The 21,521-nt window shown below is 41.0% G+C and overlaps 1 protein-coding gene across 4 annotated transcripts in view; it reads right to left on the bottom strand.

Moving 5' to 3' along the window:
- Window positions 1–21,193, bottom strand: part of rbm39a (RNA binding motif protein 39a) — a 39,424-nt gene extending 18,231 nt beyond the window's left edge. For 2 of the 4 annotated variants that reach the window (XM_084316958.1, XM_084316961.1), the window contains exons 1-6: window positions 21,081–21,193; window positions 7,465–7,528; window positions 5,146–5,195; window positions 2,408–2,587; window positions 1,183–1,239; window positions 924–1,050 (exon numbers count right to left, since the gene is read on the bottom strand). In XM_084316958.1, the coding sequence (XP_084173084.1) occupies window positions 924–1,050; window positions 1,183–1,239; window positions 2,408–2,587; window positions 5,146–5,195; window positions 7,465–7,515 (465 nt within the window). In that variant the 5' untranslated portion in view covers window positions 7,516–7,528; window positions 21,081–21,193. Of the gene's footprint in view, window positions 1–923; window positions 1,051–1,182; window positions 1,240–2,407; window positions 2,588–5,145; window positions 5,196–6,526; window positions 6,592–7,464; window positions 7,529–11,297; window positions 11,441–21,080 lie in introns of those variants that run through there. The other 2 variants (XM_084316959.1, XM_084316960.1) reach the window with 2 other exon arrangements.
- Between the last annotated feature and the right edge of the window lie 328 nt (window positions 21,194–21,521).

Raw genomic sequence — 21,521 nt, 5'->3', positions numbered from 1 at the left:
AAACGATAAAAACACTTATTATACTTTAGACCGTATTTTAGTATGAATATGTGAATGAAAAAGTATAACGTTGCTACACCCTGAACAATAGATATAGGACGTTGAATGGGCCATAGTAATGTCAATTTAGCAATACAATTTAAAATGTTATAGCCCTGCAAAGAAGGGGATCTTCTCCATATTAAATAGGGCTGGTGGAGGATGGTAAATTATGAATTTAAGCCTGGCGATCAAAGTGTTAATAGTGAAACTGTATAGCCTCCCTCCAAGCCTCTCTGACACGTTATTTCGGGGGTCGCGCCTTGAAAACTTTGGGAACCATGTATTTATATAGTACATGATACCTAAGCACATAGAGTACAGATATCCTCATAAGTATCTATTAATTCGTATCAATTAGATACTATTTGGGCTTGTTTTTGTCTACTTATTCTGAAAGAGTTGAATAAATTATTTTCGCTAGCAAGATTCCATTAAGCCTACTGCCAGCAGGCACATTTAAAGAAATATAATCTGATTGATTGTGGTAATGAGGGACTTAAAATTAGCCTATAGATTATGCATTTAACTTGTTGGCGAGGCTATTGAGCCGTACTGTATTGTGCATTCTGCAATCTGTTAATAAAGTTTTAAATCAATCAATCAATGCCGTTAGAAATCAGGATTTCTGCGATCGACACCTGCCGTCTTTTCAGGTGAGGCTGCCGCGCGCAATTATCCTGAGCATCAAGTCTGGTTCGAATTAATGAGACTGAATCAGCGTTCGAGGAACAGGGAAAGCCTGGATTCAAACATCGGGTTAATTGAATCTGGATAATGGGACTTTTGATCGACTTAGTTGAACCAGGTACGGGGAATAGGGCCCAGATGTTCCAACTGGAAAAACAATGGTCTAATGTATGTAAACTAATCCAAGTAGGTACCTTCCCCACGGCAGAGAAGAACTCCTCCAGGTCTCGTGGGCGTATCCTGGCAGCCAGCTGCATACAGAACACAGTCCTGGCATCACGCTCCTCTGGGGTCAGGTTGTCGATGGGCTGCCTGGAACACCTACACACACACACACACACATGGGTGTAAACATCAATACAGAATTGAAAATTGGACAGTGTGTTGACATTTAAAACAATCAATGCTCAATGAAATGCTTTAGTAAATGCTCCCCGGAAGACTCCGACTCACCTTATGGGACTCGTCTTGTCTTTCTTGAAGGGACTTTTGCTCCTGGATCTCTTACGGCTGAAGAGGAAGCACACACGATGTAAAGAAAGCACACATGATGTAAACTGGTGAAGTAGAACACCCTAGTTTAAAGTACATATCTGTACAAGGCGTACAATACTATACATATAGGTACGTACAAAATGGTGGTCTTGGTAGTTAACAATACTTATTACATGGCGTTTTCACATTCGCCGAAATGCTTGCTTGTGATTGGTCAATAGCCCCCGACAGCGGTGAATTATTTTTCGATAACCACCGGTGATTATTGTTTTTCGCAGCTGGAGTAATCAAGCCCCACTGACACACACTGTTTCAGTGCAGCCAATCAGACACACCTGCCGGGCTGCCCGCGATAATAATAATCACTTTATTTGGGCTGACAGAGCCACAGAACTGCGATTTGTCAAATGAATTAGGTATATTGTTAGTAAGTTAGCCATGTAATAAGCGGGATAATGTATAGCTATACTCGGTCGTCGTCGCAAAATAATTGACTTTCACTGACGTTTAAAACACCTCGCAGAGGCGGCTCGGTATTTTAAACTCCGCGCCGGCCAATTATTTTGCGACAATGACCTCGTAGCTATACATTATCCCTTACATATCCACAGTAGTGTTTACGGCGGATACAAGGCAGCGGTCTTGGTAGTTTACAGTACATATCTACTCTACAGTAGTGTTTATGGTACGTACAAGGGGGCAGTCTCTGTAGTTTACAGTAGTGTTTATGGTACGTACAAGGGGCAGTCTCTGTAGTTTACAGTAGTGTTTATGGTACGTACAAGGGAGCGGTCTCTGTAGTTTACAGTAGTGTTTATGGTACGTACAAGGGGGCGGTCTCTGTAGTTTACAGTAGTGTTTATGGTACGTACAAAGGGGCAGTCTCTGTAGTTTACAGTAGTGTTTATGGTACGTACAAGGGGGCAGTCTCTAGTTTACAGTAGTGTTTATGGTACGTACAAGGGGGCGGTCTCTGTAGTTTACAGTAGTGTTTATGGTACGTACAAGGGGCAGTCTCTGTAGTTTACAGTAGTGTTTATGGTACGTACAAGGGAGCGGTCTCTGTAGTTTACAGTAGTGTTTATGGTACGTACAAGGGGCGGTCTCTGTAGTTTACAGTAGTGTTTATGGTACGTACAAAGGGGCGGTCTCTGTAGTTTACAGTAGTGTTTATGGTACGTACAAGGGGGCGGCCTTGTGGTGGTCTCGGTAGCGGCCTCCTCGCTCTCGGCTCCGGCGGCGCTCCTTGCTGCGGCTCCTCTTGCGCTCGCGGCTGCGGCTCCTCTTGTGCTCGTGACCCTTCTTCCGGTCATGACTCCTGCTCGTCTTCCGGTCTCTGCTCCGACTACGGCTGCGCTTTTTCCTGTTGGGAAAACAGCCGGCAGCCAATCAGGATGGAGAGGGGAGGGGGGGGGGACAGAGAGGGTCAGTCAAATCAGTAAATGAGACGTTTTGACTGATTTGTGTGTGAAGCTATGGCAGACCCAAATAGAGAAAAAAACGTCTCAATTGCAGTTGCCTACCAAGGCAACCTGGAATATTTAATATGCATTCTCTGTGTATCCAATTTTTAAATGCATTTGCATCAACCGTTCAGCAAAGTGCATGTGGACTAGGGATGCACCGATCCGACTTTCAGTCCCGATACCGATAGCTGGGTTTGGATCTCGGCCAATACCGATACCCATTGTCCATTATTATTATTATCATTTAAATTTTTTACAAAAAAAGAAAATAATCAGTTTATTTTATTAAAATACATTTTGCTTTTAACCCTTTGCAGTGCCACGGACAACATATCTCGTTTTATCAGCCCCCCCCCCCCCCCCCCCCCTTTTGAGTGCCCACAACGACAAATATCGTTTTATTTTTTTATTAGCGATCTGAATTCATATTTCATCAACCGAGTCTCCCGTTGGTACACCAGCCCCTACAGGAGCTCAGATTGGAAAAAAGCGCCCCCCCCTATCGTCTATCCCTGTGTAACTGCAGGTCAGTCGCTTAGACTGACCTGGGATCTGTAGATCTGTAGAGGTGGAGCCAACTGGAGTCTGCTCAAGAGGGATCTGATCGCGGGACAGAAATCAGCCTGGAATATATATTTACAGCAGCCAATAATCAATCAATAACCGTGATCGATATTTGGAATGGCGATCAGGAATTGGAATAATCTTTTTGGATAACATCTGATCTCAGGTAAGGAATCTATTTGACCAGTCTTAGGATAATCAAACCCGTTTTCACATTCAGCGTTTGCCCTATGTGTGATGTGGCTGTTTGGCTGTGATCGCTGATGAGGAAATAAGATAATCGATTTTTCAAATCGCCTCTATAGCGTGCATACGTACACATACTATCGATAATCTAGCGTTTATTTGAAAACGATTCATAAATAGGCCGAAAAATTACAACGTTTTTGTGTATTCTAGAATATTCCAGTAAATGTCTTTTATCACGGAATCTTTATATTTTCCTTGAAAACGAGGGCTTTTCAAAATGCTATAAAACGAAAATGAACTGTTAAAAAAACAATCCGTTTCGACAATGTTGACTGCAAACGAGTCATTGATAAGCAACGGGCAGATTAGACACATAGCCATAATTTAAAACATAGATTAGGCGTTTTTAACGCTAACATTGAAGTGGATGGCGGCATTCAAGGAGGTTCCGGGTCACCGAGCTCCGGCACGGAAAGTGTTTAGAATTGTAAAGGATCACAAGTGTGTTTTTGATTTGTTGTAAACAAGACAGAAAATAAACTTCATTCATTCAATTAATAAACTGTATGCCTCACTGTCACTGTGTGGACGAGACTGGGATCATTCTTTTGTGCAAGGCAACATCAGGCTTGACTTAAAACATTACTTTCCTAACTTAGTGAAACTAAATGTAACAAATTAACACAGATATAAATGTACTGAATGGTTATTTTTCTTATTTTATTTATTATATAATAAAAAAAATAATAAAAAAATAGATATTTTCTTTTACAGATACCCGATCCATATATATATTCAGGTGCACCTTATAGCCCGAAAATTACGGTACTACGTAGCAGGTTTACATTGTCATTTAGCTAACGCTTTATCCAAAGCGGCTTACAAGTTTTGTACAGCAAGACAGCAGGAATGGTACAACTATCAGCTGAGTAACAATGTTCATCAAAGTGTTGCATGCTACAGTGTAGGTTAGGGCTGGGCGATAAAACGATAACGATAACTATCGCGATAAATTATTTCCTCAAAATAAACATGAAACGTGGTCGCAAAGTTTCGATATCGATTTTCCAAGCTTGGCTCCGTTTAGCCTCGGCTCAGCACACTCACTAACAACAACCAACGTTACGTGATGACGTGCTTACGCACAACAGCTAACAACCAATCAGTGAAGGAGATGGCCGAGAGCGAAGTAGACTCGGAAGGAGACCCAGAGGTAGGAATCACTCAACAACAAGGCTTGCTAGGCTAATTAGCTTGCACAGCGATGTTTTATATATTTACGTGCCGAGTATGTGTGTGGCGTGAATTCTGAGGCCACGTTTATAGTAGTGTGGGGTATACAGTTCGTTTCAATATATTGTGGCGGAAGAGAGTATTTTAGTGTCATATTTATTGTCATGAGATCAAGTTTCAAGTTTCTTTACTCCGCTTGTTGGCTAACTGCTAACGTGCGCGGACTGATGACGACATCAACTCGACTTGAGACATTCGCAGCAGCATAAGAAGTTAATTAAACTTGACAGACATTATATCGACGATAATTATCGATATCGAATTATATGAAAATAATTTTATAATTTTATCGCAATAACGTTTTTGGTCATATCGCCCAGCCCTAGTGTAGGTTAGTATATTAGTTTTTCCCCCCCATTTCTGATAATGATTGAGGAAGGTTAAAGATGAACAGAGAAAGACCACTTACTTTTTGCTGCGCTCCTCCTGTCCGTTGGGGCTATGGGACTTGCCATCATCCTAAGCAGGGTCGACAGAGAACAGCATGAAGAGGAAGAGACATTCACGGTGTCAGGGAAGTGGGGGAGGGGGAGAGAGAATATAGAGAGTTTATCAGTTAGATTCATACAGGCCTTTTGTCTATGGGGGGTCAGGTGACTAAAGAGTGACAGAGAAAGAGGGGGACGGGGGACTCTTGTCGTAAAACCATCTGTTCCGTGTCTTAAGTCTGTCGTGTCAAGTAACAAAGTCCCACAGGCCCTGTGTCAGTCCCCCAGCTAGAGTTAGGGCTGCTGCCCCAGCTTGGAGCCCAGCGGCCAGGCTAGGTGGAGCTCCGGCAGTGGGCGGGCACACTCCACGCTCCAACTCATTCACAGATCTTCAGCCATGTTGTGGTTGTAGTTGGTTTTGTTGGTGGGACTCCTCTGAACGGCCCTGAAGCAGACAGGGAGTCAGACGGCTTAGTGACTGTACTCGGCCCAAACACCAGGCCACAACCTACCTCCTCACCCTGACCATGGCTGGAAAAAATAACTAAAAATGTGGCTACTCTGAAGGTAGAAAATTAAAAAATTAAAAGAAACAAATAAAAAGAACACTAAGCATTACAACTTTACCCAACAGTCATACCAAACCCTCATCCTAAGCACTCAAACTAAACCCCACACCACCCAGGCGTTAGCTAGAACCCCCCCCTCACATCTTCCCCCTCCAAACCTAAACCGTATCCCTGACAATTACTCTCACATAGAAAGCATAGATTACATCTCTAGGATTTGACAGCCATTTGGAAATGGCCAAAGGCACCAACTTTATTCCAACTGTGCCGTCCCAAGAGATACTTGTGGAGCACCCCGGTATAAGAGGGTTTGTTACACTGTGGAGTACAGGCGATGTTAAAGAGACTCAGCTAAAAAGAGCATGCAAAATACTTAAATCTATCACTTCTGTGGTTATAGTCTTTAAATAAATACATGTATAGAATATACAAGTGCCGGAAGTTACTAGGTGTGTGTCTTGTATAATTACAGTGTACTGGTGTGGTCAGACCACCTGGAGCAGCAGGACAGCATGCAGTGTCATGGTGTCGTCATGGCTTTCTTTAGCATTAACAACAGACTGCTAGGAGTTCAGCCACACCATGCACTCATGGCTCAATACGTGGCAACACTTGAAAACAGTGTATTTCATTAGCATAATATCCCAGAATCCTCTGCATTCCTCTTCAGGGGGGAGGGGGGAGCTTGGGCCAATCCAAGGAGCCTCTTTAGTTTACGGTTACCAAGGGGACCACAGTCATGTTACCATGGGGACCACAGTACAGCAATACATCATGGGGGCTTTTTTACTACCTTCATGTTTCTGACAGTTCACACTGGCATTCAGGGGAGTAGAGGTGAGAAATCGTTAGGCAAGTCTACAAAGAGAGATAGATGGGCATTTATTCATGATAGTCTGGAAAGGAATGGCAGCATCATCAGAACACATTAAACAGGCAACATTAAGCTACATGTAGCTGGATAGTTAGGTAGGGACTGGGCCAAGAGATACCATAGTTGCTACATACATTGATAACACACAACAACAACAAAAACAACAACAGCTCAGGTAGTTCATTCATTACAGTGTGTCGTAGTCAGAGCCTTGTATCTAGAAGAAGCTGTGGCAGGGAGGGGCTTTTAAACCATCACTGCGGGTTGGTTTCTACAACCTGGAACGCCAAGCGCTGACGCTTCGCAATACGAGCCATAACTGCAAATGCCTGCCCCCCGCCACCCCCCTCGCTCACTCACTCGAGTTCCAAAATAACTAATGAAATAAAAATGTATTTGAACAATTTTGACTGAAGTAAAAAGGTTAGAGTTCCCATATTTTGAGTGTAAAATCAAAACAGATTTTGTTCATATTGACCTGGGGTGCCGATACTTTTGCAAGGCACAGTTTAAAATAAGCTTAATATTAACATAGTGACCTAGTCATTCGATTTCAAAATCACCATTCCCTGGGATCAACACGCAAAAGAAACAAAGCCACCTCTATGATGCCTAGTAGAAATATTGTGACTGAGGATAGTTTTGGCCGGAGGCTACGAACACAGAGAGAACACGCCCCAATACCAGGAGGGGGCACGCCAGAGATCTAGAAATATTCTACAAGGGAATACCGGACATTAGGACTTATGGTCGTTGAGACTATTGGGATGGATTCCGGGGGCCAGAACTCTTTCTAGATAGACGGCTCCGAGCGACGTCTCTGAGTAAGAGGAGCCCTGCTCCAGGCGGAGACCCACCTTCCTGTACGGAGCGTCCAGCATCGCCTCGATGTCAAAGTCATCTGCCATGATGCCACTGGGTCTAAAGAGAGAAGGGAAACAGGATGTCAGCATTGAAACGTGAAGCAGTCGGAAGGACCACATTAACAGCTGGTAGAGGAACATGTTAGAAAAGCCCCACACTGTACTCCTGCCTGGGTGTTCAGGAACAGAGTGAGCACCATCGCCAGAATCTCAGCAGGCAGTGTAAGGAAACAATGGAGCGCAAAATGAATCATCAAATTCAATAATAGACAGAGCAACATTTTCTGAAAGACCAAAAGCTTATAGCCTAGGGAGAGGTACATTTCTGAGTTTGTTTGTTTTCCTGCGGTTACCGCCCCGAGGGAAGTTAGGTGACGGCGAGGCTTGTATTACTGCACTGTTGCCGCTCGAGACATGTTGCGGTTACTCTCTGCGTACATTTCCTGACTAAACATCACTGCTGCTACTCTCACTCAAACATACATAACACTGGGTAAGCATGACTTCTGATTTTGACTTGTAAATTGATGAGCAGCCCTGGTCTGTTAAAGCCCGTCTCTGCCTGCACCGTTCATCTGATGTAGCCTGTGTACTCCATCCATGCAGCCCAGGGCTCTACGCTAACTTTGTCCCAAGGAGCACATGTGCTCCTAAATGAACAAATGTAGGAGCACATAAAGAAATGTAGGAGCATGCAAGGAAATTTAGGAGTACAGTGAAACATTTTCAAGTAAGAGTTTATTAACACATCCACCGCCGGAAACGCTGTAACACGTTATTGCCCGCCATGCTTTGACCGCCAGACCACGCTGTACAGCGATATTGAGATCAATATTTCATTTTTTCACCATGGCATTCATAATTCATATATACACCTCCGGCATTGCAGCTGGACCCTACGGCTCAATACAACGACGGCTCAATACCGCCGCCTGGTGGATGGTCGGGCGAGTTACTTGAACAACAGGAAGTGGGAGGTGTGCGTCGATTAAATTAATCCGACCGTCAGATATTGTCGCAAGGCTCCCGACAGACTATGTACATAATGGATCGCTTTATAATCTTAATAATCTATATGATTTCGGCGTTTATTGCGACATACAAACCGGAAATGGACCTAGTCGATCGACGTCCTATACCTGGGATCTTTCACCGCCAGTCTTATTGACGAACGGTAAGAGGACGCTAACATTATTTTCAGCCCAATTGTTTATTCATTTCACTGCAAACCGATCTGATCAATATATCACCCATACTACATAAAGCATTTACTGACGATCACGGAATTATAAACGACCCCCCCCCCTTTCCTCGGCGCATGATGACGCATAACGTATAGGATCATATACAGTTGAATTTTGTAATATAGCGTGTATCGGGAATAAACGGCAATCGATAATCTATATATGCGTTTAGGCCTATAACTCACATTCTAGGAATTACTGCAGTATAACGTTCCTACATCCTGAACGATAATCGATGTTGAATGGGCCATAGTAATGTCAATTTAACACTTTGACTGCCGGGAGCCGTCTTTAGACGTCTTTGCTGGCCATGCTAAAGTTGCCGGGGGACGCTGTACGTCGTCTTTATATCAATATTTCAAAAATCTGCGATCGGATTCATAATGTCCCTCCGCTGGCCTGAGATACACCAGCAGGACCCACTGAGCTCTCTGGCGGTTCAGGAGCGCCATCTGGTGGCCGATCGCGCAACCGCTTAACAGGAAGCGCAGTAGAGGTTGTGCTAGATGTCCGTATTGCTTCCGGCCACTCGGGATAGGTTCCGGCACTCTAGCTCGTCACACTACATAGCGATCGATTGCCAATAACTCGATAAACAACATGATTTGGACGTATATACCATTATACAAGCTGGAGATGGACCGGGTAATAATATATCCCATAATGATAAAATTTCTACTCGACGATGATCGCCCAACGGCGCGCGGAGACTGGGGTGAGTTTCAGCGTGTAACGTTACCGTCTTCGATAATAACTGATATTATCAACATTTGACCCACATTAGATGATTGGTATAACGCTGCCCACGGAATTATAAACGCCCCCTCGCCCATCCGGTCAACATCAGATGACGTGTAGTAACTTCTAGAAGTACGTCTAGTTGGAATTTTTTATATCGCGCTGATTGCCATCAAACTGTATTTCATCATCAATATAATGCATTTGGGGCTATATATCACGTTCTGGAGAAAGCTGCAGAAAGAGATGAAAACATACTTATACATTAGACCATACTTTACTATGAATATGTGAATGAAAAAGTTTAACGTTGCTACACAATGAACAATACATATAGGACTTTGAATGGGCCCTAATAATGGCAATGTAGCAATAGAATTTAAAAAGTTATAGCCCTGCAAAGAAGGGGACTTTCTCCATAGACAAATAGCGCTGGCAATCTATGGTATATCATTAATTTAACCTTAGGCAACCAAAGTGTTAACAATAAAATTAAAAAATGTATAGACCTGCAAAGAAGGTGAACATCTCCATAGGCTTACAGTGCTGGCAGAGTGTAGAGCCATATGAAATCCGTTTTATTTGTTTCCAAATTCCATTTTATTTTTTTCCAAATTCCGTTTTTTCCGTTTTAATATTTCAGAATTCTGTATTTTGCTTTGTACGCTCATTTTACCATCAGAAATAGTGTCTAATAAGTGGGAATGAATAAATGTCCACAATTTAATAAGATATAACAGTCCATTTAATAGGGCTGTCTTAAATACTTCGAAGCTTCATTCATTTATTTCATTCGAATATGAAAATAAAATTCGATTATTAAAAAAAATAAAAATAAAAAGGTATATATATTTTTGCAAAATCAACTCTGCCTCTCTTTGTTAACTACAACAAGCAATGCCGTTTGTTATTTAAGATGAGGTCGGACTCGGCACTGACAGATTTGTGTTCATTGTGCTGCTTTTATGAAGCCTCAAATGACTGCTTACAATATTTCATGAAAGCAAAGTGTTTTGTTTGTCTAAGATTTAAAAAGGTTTAAACTTTACAGCACTGACAAAGTTGAACAAAGTGCTGTACAAGTCCCACAACATAAAAAAAAAAAAGTAAAAAAAAAAACTTTTTAATTAATTTTTTTTTTAGTTGATTCCATTTTTATTGCTCAATTCCGCGATTCCGTCCGCGATTCCGTGATCGCGGATTCCATATGGCTCTAGCAGAGTGGTATAAGATGCTCAAATTGCGTGGCAGGGAATGTGTTACGGTCACGAAGCTTAATCTCTTATCGTTTTGCTTTAATCGTGAGAGTGAAGGACGCCTCAGCCCTCATTGAAATACATTGGGTCCATCAGTTAGAATTCGAATCAATTAAGGGTAGCAGGTGTGCATGACTCAGAGGGAACTCAATGACCTAGCAATGACCTCTCAGGCGATTAACCCTTGATGCCCCCTTTTTGTATCTTTTGAACCGTTTGTCGTAGAGGGATATCCTCGTTCATTGGTCTATGTTGACCACTCCCCCGATCCTTAGGCCACACCCCCTTTATGTATCTTTTGAACCGTTTGTCGTAGAGACTTGCGGGTTGCGTCATTGTACTCAGTAGGGATATCCTCTTTCATTGGTCTATGTTGAGCACTCCCCCGATCCTTAGGGCACACCCCATTAGGCCTCACCCCCTTTGTGTATCTTTTGAACCGTTTGTCGTAGAGACTTGCGGGTTGTGCCATTGTACTCAGTAGGGATATCCTCTTTCATTAGTCTATGTTGACCACTTTTATTGTCTGATTCAATATTAACATTCAGTATTCAAGTAGAACAGCTAGCTAGCCGTTGTGGACACTCACCTTTCCACAGCTAAACCAAGGCATCTTGTTTGAGAAATGCAGGCTTCAGTCTATGTGTTGTTTAGTCTAGAGTTGTTCCGATACAGATACCAGTATCGGAAATGCCTCCGATACTGCCTAAAATGCTGGTATCGGCAAGTATGCCGAAAGTCTAGCCTCCGATCCCATGACGTCATTTATCTCCTGCGGAGAGTGAGGATTATAAAATTAACGTGTTTTAAAGTGTGATGCTGTTTGTCATTTTAACAGCAGATATGTTCTTAAATTCCATTGTCCCCGACAAGAGCGGTGTGACAGGGAGCTCGGATGCGTTTTGCTTGCTGGTGTTATTCTTACCTTGTAGTGGTGACGTGAATATTTAGGAAAATAGCTTTAGGATCACTTCTGTAAAGAAAGACTTCGCTGTGGAAGAGAAATAAACCATTTGGATATCTTTGTTTTACACTGGAGCGGCTGTGGACATTATTTTTCTTTATCAATGAACGTACTACTCACAAGTAAGCAACTTTAACCAGTAGAGTGGAACATCAGCCCTCATATTAGTAAGAAAGCATTAGCTGAAAAGCTAGCTAGTTGGAACAACATCCGCTTTAACGTTACATCAAATCAGATGATCACCTGTCCTTTCTCCAGGACCTGACACAGGCCATCTATCAACAATAATGCACCCATGGTGAATCGTATTTAAAGGGGAACTATTTTACTATTTCTTTTCACTATTTGGGCACTTTTACACAATTTATGTGAGTTTATGGAACACCTCTGTAATTTTTTTTTTTTAATTGATTGTTTTGTATTTCTAATCAAGTACTCAAAAACAGCATTTTTCTACCTCAAGATCTTAAGCCGTTTTGAGGCTGGGCTCCAACAACATGGGGCCACATTATTATGCAGCTGAGTCTCTCTGACATCACAAATCAGCACATTTTCAGATGACTCAGTTCAGTGAGGGTGAATATTGTGAGAGGAGAATTGGAAGAATGCGCCAATATGAGAATTAGAGACATAGATCATATTAATATAAGTCCACATAGCTAGGAAACAATGCTAAACACTGAAAAATGCCATTTATAAGATAGTTCCCCTTTAAGTCAAGTAGCTACTGACTAGTGTTAGCTGACTAATGTTATCAAATGTCAACGTGAAAACCTTGCAGGGAAGACTAGCTAGGTCAGCTAGCTTAGCTTGATAACGGTACCTTGGCTAAAGTTGGTGCTATTCATAATCCAGCAATAATGGCTGCAGATCTGCAAGCAAAGTACAGCAAGTTCCAAGTGCCAAAGGATAAGAGTCTGAGGCGGAGTCTCAAAAGAGAATGTTGAATATTTATTTTGCATCGAAAATCACAAAATAAACGTTACTACTAGCCAGAGCATCTGCTCCTAGCTAACAGACTGGGTAGCAAGTGCAACGTCTAACGTCCGTGCGGATCCGTGGAACTCATTGGAGTAGGGTATATCCAGGGATTAAAGCAAAAAAAATTCTCCTGACTGAACTTTTTTTCTGGCCAAGTCATATTCTTATTTTAACCTCCACTGTATTTTTTTATTTTTTTTAAATAGCGTTAGCGTTTTAAGGGAGCCTACTTGTAGAGCCTACTGTCCTGACTGTGACTATAGACCCTACTGTTGTGGTTGTTGTGCCAGGCAGGGAGGCTGTGTGCTGGAGAGCGTGAATGCAAGTCTTGTGGCTAGCTTCTGATTGATGGCGAGATAGCACCCTTTTCCCATTACTTTGAACCATGAACTAAACGGCTTGTTATCATACAAACAAGGGACTAAACATGTTTCACAATTATGGTACAACAACAATGGACAGTCTCCTCCCCACCGTTTGTATATCTTTTTTACCACCCACCCCCTCCTAATGTACAGTCTCCTCCTCATCATATGTATATATTTACTGTTAGGATCTCTGGGTAACAGTACTGTATATTTGCATATCGTATATGTGACAAATGTAACAGTACTATTACTATATACCTGTAAGGCATGCATGTCATAAATGTCATAAATGTCATGATGTCATGTATGATGTGTATGTCATAAGTGTCACTATGAATTGAAAATGGGGGACCCTGATGATGTAAACAAGACAAACGCCTTTCTCTGGCCTGCATCCCCTTAACAATTGTGTGTATTGCTACTGGATTTACAAGATCCAGAGTGAATGAATGAATGAAAACTTTATTTAATACACAAGACCCTCTTCTTGGGACCAAGTAAGGTTGTCAATAATCCAATGTACAGTTACAACCCCCCCATCCCACCTCCAATGTACAGTTTCTTCGTCAAATGTATATACTCTTTTTAGACTATTTTTGTATCACAAACAATAGGCTACTGTATTTGTAAATCTGGTATGTCATAAATGTATAGATGTAGCAGTATTGTCTATCTGTATGTCATGTGTGTCATATATGTTATGATGAATTGAAAATGGGGGACCCTGATGTAAACAAGACGAAAGTCTCTCTCTGGTCTGCATCCCCTTAACAATTGTGTGTATTGAGCTGTACTGTATTGTACCCATTCTGCAATCTGTTAATGACAATCAATCAATATTTAACAGATAGCAGAATGGGTACAATACAGTACAGCTCAATACACACAATTGTTAAGGGGATGCAGACCAGAGAAAGACGTTCGTCTTGTTTACATCAGGGTCCCCTATTTTCAATTCATAGTGACATACATGACATACTACAGGTATATAGAGTTACATTTGTGACATATATGATATGCAAATATACAGTACTGTTACCCAGAGATCTCCCGGACAAATGGTAGAAAGACGTTTATTGAGCTTAAAAACAATTGATAACGCAAATAACGTTCTGATTAACAAAGGCATTCGTTTTGTGGCATTAACGTTACCTAGATTTATCAACATTCACATTTATCATACACGGAGGCGCAAGCTCACACACGCAACACCACCACCACCACCACCACCAACAACAACACACTGGTTGAACTTGTCGCGTAAATAACGTTCTGATTAACAAAAGGCATTCGTTTTGTGGCATTCACGTTAACTAGATTTATCAATAGCAATAGTAATATATATGTTTCTTTAGACTAGAATAAGTCAAATGAACTTACTGTCTCGGAAAAGTTGGCGCATGTTGTTGTTGATGAGTCAAGTTTACTCTCGAGTAGAGCTAGAGAGCAATTGCGGAGTTTCAGAAACTCAAAACGAAAAATGGCCGCTTCCCATTGGTGCTGAGCACAGCAGAGGCGGGTTAAAGGAGTAGGGGGTATCTGCAGAGCCGCAGAGCCAAATGACTGTTTGGTGCGGCCGCGGTAGGGGAAAAAATGATATTTGACGCCTCTGATTGGCTCAGGTTAAAATCCGTCACGACTCCGAATCAAATGACGGAATCTCCAAATCAAATAGACGGATATCCGTCCCAAGACGGAACGCTTTAATGCCTGGGTATATCTGCAGTGCCGCAGCCCCATACTCATTGATTAATGATACTAATACTAATCTATACAATCACCCGTTGTTGAATAAATACCATTACTTTCTAGTTATTACTAAAAAAAAACGTACATATAAAACAATATGTAGCTGTAAAAATATATATATATATATATAATTTATATAATATACTTTATTTTTTATATGTATGCACTGGTATCGGATCAGTATCGGTATTGGCCGATACCCAAAGCTTAGGTATCGGAATCGGATCGGGAAGGAAAAAATGGTATCGGAACATCTCTAGTTGAGTCCATCTGTCTGAACAGGACTGATCAGTTCAAGATGCACAATGAGATCTTCTGAGAGAATTGTTGAATATACACAAATGTTCTAGAATGTTCTATTATGACATCACAAATGTTCTAGAATGTTCTATTATGACATCATACTGTGACATCACAACGGAACATGTTTGAGTTCCATTTGAATAATATAAATAATATGTATGGTAAGGCTGTCCCCGAAGCCCGTTTTTGGGATTCAAACTTCATCAGGGTTTTTCGAACGGACGTTCGAACCTTCGTTTTTAATTTAAAAAAAATTATTAAAACAATAATAATTATACATTATTATTATTATATATTTTTCCCTCAAACTAAATCCTCAATTTGAATAAAGTGATTCATCTGATTAAACGGACGTTCGAACCTTCGTTTTTAATTAAAAAAGTAAAATAATTTTTTTTTATCCTCATCTGATTAAATGAGTAATTTTTCATTAAGTACTCAATAGTGTCTGATTCAATATTAACATTCAGTATTCAAGTAGAACAGCTAGCTAGCCGTTGTGGACACTCACCTTCCCTTTCGTGGATGTGTTCTTTAGTCTATCTGTCTGGTCCTGTTTCAAGATGCACAATGAGATCTTCTGAGAGAATTGTTGAATAGATATACAAATGTTCTAGAATGTTCTATTATGACATCATAATCAGTAGGGATATCCTCTTTCATTGGTCTATGTTGACCACGCCCCCATGGTTTGGCACCTCCCCTTCAGGGGATTAACCATTGATCATTAGACCACGCCCCTTTTTGTATATTTTGACCCGTTTGCGCGTTGTGCCATTGTACTCCGTAGGGATATCCTCTTTCATTGGTCTATGTTGACCACAGGATTTGAATTAGTGTCGTCACGATACTGGAATTTCGACTTAGATACGATACCTTGAAAAGTATCAATACTTCGATACCAAAAAATAATAATAATAATATATATATATATTTTTTTATAAACAAATGTAGCTTTTGTTGCTGGTTGATTCTCCTCAGCTTCTCTCTGGTACTATAAGAGAAGATAAATATAACACTTTTAAAACCCTTTGTTTATCTTTAGATCACACATTTAAAAATAACTGTTCATCTCACTTCAATCATTTTTATTGCAGATGCAGAGAGAGAGAGAGAGAGCGAGCGAGCGAGCGAGAGAGTCCGGAGCTATGCTCGGAGCATTTATTAACGTTACATTTTCAACAAGATTGCTGCTATTTAAACACTTCATGGAAACGGGGTAACGTTAACCTTATGTCGACTGTAGTATTGTATGACCTCGACATAACGTTTAAATGTTAACGTTACTCCGTTTCCATGCAGTAATTATAATGGTGACCAGCTAAGCTAACGGAGCTAACGTTAGCTGATAGCTGTAACTGTAACGTTACTAACAACGAATCAGCTGTTGATATTATGCGCCATCAGTAGACAACGTATCATGTATTAAACTAGAGTTAATGGTTTAATGCTTCAGTCAGTGACGTTGAAAGAGCAGCTGTCACGAACCTCTTTCATTTCTTTATGGAGATCCGCGTTGGCACTGCTCTGTAACACCGCTTGCAAATAGCATTGGGGCATCTTTAACTTGTCCTTTGTCGTTTACTTCAAACCCGAAGTACCTCCAAACAGCACTTCTGCTGTTTTCTTTATCCACAAGCACAAGTTGCGGAGGCTCTGCATTTGCCAACTTCAGCTAAAATGTTTGTTTACAAACTGAAGACGGCTCTGTGAGGGGGAGGGCTGGAGCAGGCGGAGGGGCAAGCGTGCTCTGAACAGCGTGTCAACAACTTGCGGTAGAACACTCGCCAGCTGGTACAGATACTGCAGAAAGATTGGTATTTCGGGAAATGAGTATCGAAACCTTTTTAAATATTCAGTATCGATATGTATCGATACTTCGATATTTTTGACAACACTAATTTGAATACAGGTATACAGTGAAATGCGGGGGGTCTTGCCATACAGCATCTTAAAAAACAACCTGCATTGTACTCATGCCTGCACTGCACTTTTCTGGAGAATGCTTTTCAAAGCCTTTTAACGTTCAACAGGAGTAAATGAGAGCTGTGTGGTCAAAATTTGCCGCGGTAGTTGGCGATACCGGTGCTACAGCATCCACTGAGTACATTACTTGCCCACCGCCCTACTTTTATTATGGAAATGTAAGAGAATCCTTTTGGTTGCCCCAAACAATAGATTAATTCACACCTAGCTGAGAGGCCATGGGCTACAGCCCCCGCCCCTCTCTATACTTATGACAAATATCAGCGGTCAGTATCTATTACATGCGAGTCTCGCATAGCCAGACCTCTCTGCATGCTATGTTACTACTGCTTGTGCAGCACAGGAGATACCATGAGTGTAAACTGTAAACACTAGTCTAACTGGGAGACGGCAACCTGTTGACGCAAATGCCTTGTCATATTGGAGGAGCCTTGCTTAAATGAAATACTCTTGCTGGAGGTATTGCGTTTTGTTGTATTAATTTTTTTTGTGAAACTCTTTGAAGCATTTGCCTGTTCGTTTTTAGGGTTGGGTACCGGTATCTGTATCTTTTTTCCGGTACTTTTCTCTGTTATAACCAAATTGTTATTTCAGTTGTAAAACTAAGTAAAAACTTCTCAATTTCAACATTGTTATCACACCACACAAACTAAAACACCTCCCTACCTCCCTCCTACAACCATTATCTTATGTTGCATGATCATGTATTTTATGTATTCTTTTTTTATGTTTAAATATCAACATCATCTGGCCATCCTCAGTAAATACTATCAAACTCCTCTGACCCCATCTGGTCTTTCCAAAGACACACACACAGAAAGGGAGAATGGCTTATAGCAGACTTAATGATTTTAGAATATTTCAGCTAATGAAGTTAAATGTTTTTATCATCAACTATCGAGTTCGTATTTTTTCCAACATAACAACAATCAGTTCGTTTTTATAGTGTAATGTTTGGCTACTTAAAAATATTTGAAAGTAGCGAGGGGGGCTCAGCCCTTAAACTGATTTCTCAGCTGTGCCTGTGAGCATTTCCAGGGTTAGTTTAGTTAGCAGCTAAGTATGGCTGGGCGATATGGCCTAAAATAAAATCCCAGATTATTATTATTTTTTTTAATCCGATTTATTTCTCTCTCGAGCAAACAATTTTTTTTGACAAATTATCAAACCAAGATGAATGTCCCTATTGGGATTGAAGTGCAAACCTAACTTTCACCAATCTTCAATAAAAAAAAAATATATAATGATATATATATAAAATTTAAGGTTACTCTTGATCAAACAAAGATGAATGTCCCTATTGGGAATAACTTGCTTTTTCACCAAACTTCACTTAAAACAAATAAAATGTGCCTCTTGATCATCAAACAAGAATGAATTTCCCTATTGGGATTAATAAAGTGCAAATCTAACTTTCACCAAACATAACTTTTTGTAAAATAAAAGGCGACTTAAAGAAAATTGAAAAAAAAAATCGAAATAGTCTTAAATCATTCATTCGAATTAATCGAAACATTGATTAATCGCCCAGCCCTACAGCTAAGGTTTACGTTTACCGACCACTGTTAGCCATGGTCCAGCAAAAGTAATCAAGAGTCTCTGGACTCTCTGCTCACATGCTTTGCTGACGCAGCAATGTAAACAGTGAAATGGCATTGGTCTGAGCAACAGGTCGACAGTTTTGCTCAATGCAGCCTGTATGCAACAGGGGACAAGATAATTTAAGTGTCAGCTTGTATGATGTAGCCTAATCTTTACCAGCACACTGTGCTCGTAAATTATTCTTCAGGCTCGCAACACATCCATTTTAGTTGCTATTGCGAGTGAAACGCTTGCGCCATCAAGCCCTGGGAACGTGATAAGGAAGTAAAGTGAAAAACCATGTCATGTTGAGTGTTGCTGCTGCATGGTAAACAAGAGGACAGAGAGAGCTCATATTTACCCTACAGCCTACACCATCTGAGCAGTGATCCACCACAATTTATTTCCATAAAAATTAAAAGTACAACACAATATTTCTGAGACTGATATTTAGAATCCAGTATTTCTAAATACTGACCAACACAGTATCAAAACAGCAAACAGTTTGCCCAAATGTTTACAAATGCACATCAACGGCTCATATCAAAGGGATATGATAAGAGACACTGATACATGAGGCTAAAATACAAAATTAGCATTGGGAGAACTTCCCCAATACTAGAACCTGATGACAAGAGCCATGTGTAATATTTGTCAGGGATCCAAGCAAAGAAACACGTTAGGTCTCTATTGGGAGAAAAAGGATATCTCAATAGTTTTTGTTCAGACAATGGACCCAACTAATTGTCAGGGCTGCTTATGATTATGTTGCTCAATAATATTGAGCAATATTAAGATATTAAATCACAATTACTCATCGACTTTGGAAACATTGATTTAACTTTAAAATATGACCTGGCTACTACTAGTCGATTAACTTGTTTTTATAATCTTTGGAGGCTAAAATTGTAATTGAAAATAAAATGTGATTTAATTGCCCGGCCATACTAATGATCAATGTTATGTAAGCGTCATGTCATCAAGGTGCCCAGCCCACATTGACCTATAGCTAGCTATACACTAGTATAGTTGAATGGCAGTCCTAAAAAAATGTGATGGCATAAAGAAAAAAATATATATACTAATATATACTACATACATCGTTATCATCAAACATTCTAATTATATCATGACATGAACTTCAAGCCAAACCGCCCACAGTAATCTGCATTAACTCGTGTCAGCCATGACCACATACAACCTAATAATAACCTTATGGAAACACTGCACGCTGGCACGTGACCTGCTGAATGATACTAGATCAGTAGGAGTGTAAGAAATATTCTCACGCCTTAATTAAGATATTTGAATAGAAGAATATTACATATATTCAGAACAGAAATAACTTGGGAGAAAACATAGCGTCACTGCTGTTCCTGGCGATCATAACATAATACTAGGAGGTTGATGGATATTGCGTATTATGTCAAAGTTCAAAGTTAAGCAATATTTTATTTCCGTGTGGGACGTTTTTTTTTTACAGTTACAACCAACGTTATGTTTACAGTAGCTACTAGACACACATCCTGGCAGCCGTGTTCGCTGACGTTATGTAACTCACTATTATGTATATTCTCCCTTGGGTTTACATGGCAACAGTGCTCCTAACTTTTACGTAACTTGAAACAACATGAGCGGTTAACGCCGTTCAGCTCAGTTAATCACATCGACATTACAACCTCACCACCAACCACCCGTTTGCCATTAGAGGGCAAACACGCCGCACGGGGATATAACGTTAAAGGAACACTCCCAACATTTTGGGAAGTCGGCTTATTTGCCATCTACCCTGGAGTTAGACAAGAAGATGCATACATTATTCTCCCGTGCATGCAGTAGGAGTAGGAAGACGTTGGGAACTAGGCTAATGGAGGAACCTACTTCCAGTGACTGACGCTAAGCTAGGCTAACTGTGCGCGTCTTCCTACTCCTACTGCATGCACAGAGAAGAAAAAATGGTATGTATCTTCTTGTCTAACTCCAGGGTAGAGGCCAAATAAGCTAATTTTCCAAAATGTTGGGCGTTTTCCTTGAAGCTAACAAGGAAGCGCCACAAAGTTAGCCAAACACTAAAAACGTTGCTTTGTCCAAACGGGCCTTCGAGTTAGTTAACGGTACATGTCCAACATTAGCCAACGTTGTTTTGGCTTAACGCTAGATAGTCCATAGCAACGCACAAGCAGACCTTTACAGACTGTAACACACAACATATCGACACTGGCTAACGCCAAATAATTAATCCCCCCGAAGAGTCTTTAACGAGGACAGTCGTTCGGCTCGACATTAGCTCGCGTAGGTTAGCTAAACAAGCTACACGGGCTCGCCTAGGCCTCGAAAGCGACGATGTTTTCCCCACGTCTCAATCAATACAGTTGCGACAGTTACGAGGCATTCACGTATTTCCAATAATTATGAGCGACGCGAATGAACAGTATATTACCTTGATAGACAGTTTTGGTGAAGAAATCAATAAAAAAACGTGAGACTTGAAAAAGGTGGTTTGCTCTTCGCCGTGTTGCCCGCGCGCCTCCAGTCCGTTTCACAAATGGCGCATGCAGCTTAGAGGGACTGCGCACGCAGCACGCGTGTCACCGCGAGGCAGGGAGGCGTTATTTCTTTTCGGAGCCGCAGTTTGCGGAGACGCTCTCTGATTGGCCACTTACGTTTCTGGTCATGTGACATGTGCGCCCAATCGCGTGACGAGCTGTGTCTTTGCCCATTTCCGCCTCGAACAGCATGCAAACCATAGATATATATAGAACATATATATATTCTATAATATATATCTATGATGCAAACTACCTAACGCCTAGTTTATCACTGGTTAAGCTTAGGCGACTCTTTCAAAGTTGGTTAAAGTTAGAGTTTGGAATCAGGGCTG

This window comes from Notolepis coatsorum (assembly GCF_963971535.1).
Source record: "Notolepis coatsorum genome assembly, chromosome: 6".
Taxonomy (NCBI): Eukaryota; Metazoa; Chordata; class Actinopteri; order Aulopiformes; family Paralepididae; genus Notolepis; species Notolepis coatsorum.
This window is presented reverse-complemented; position numbering and strand designations above follow the sequence as displayed.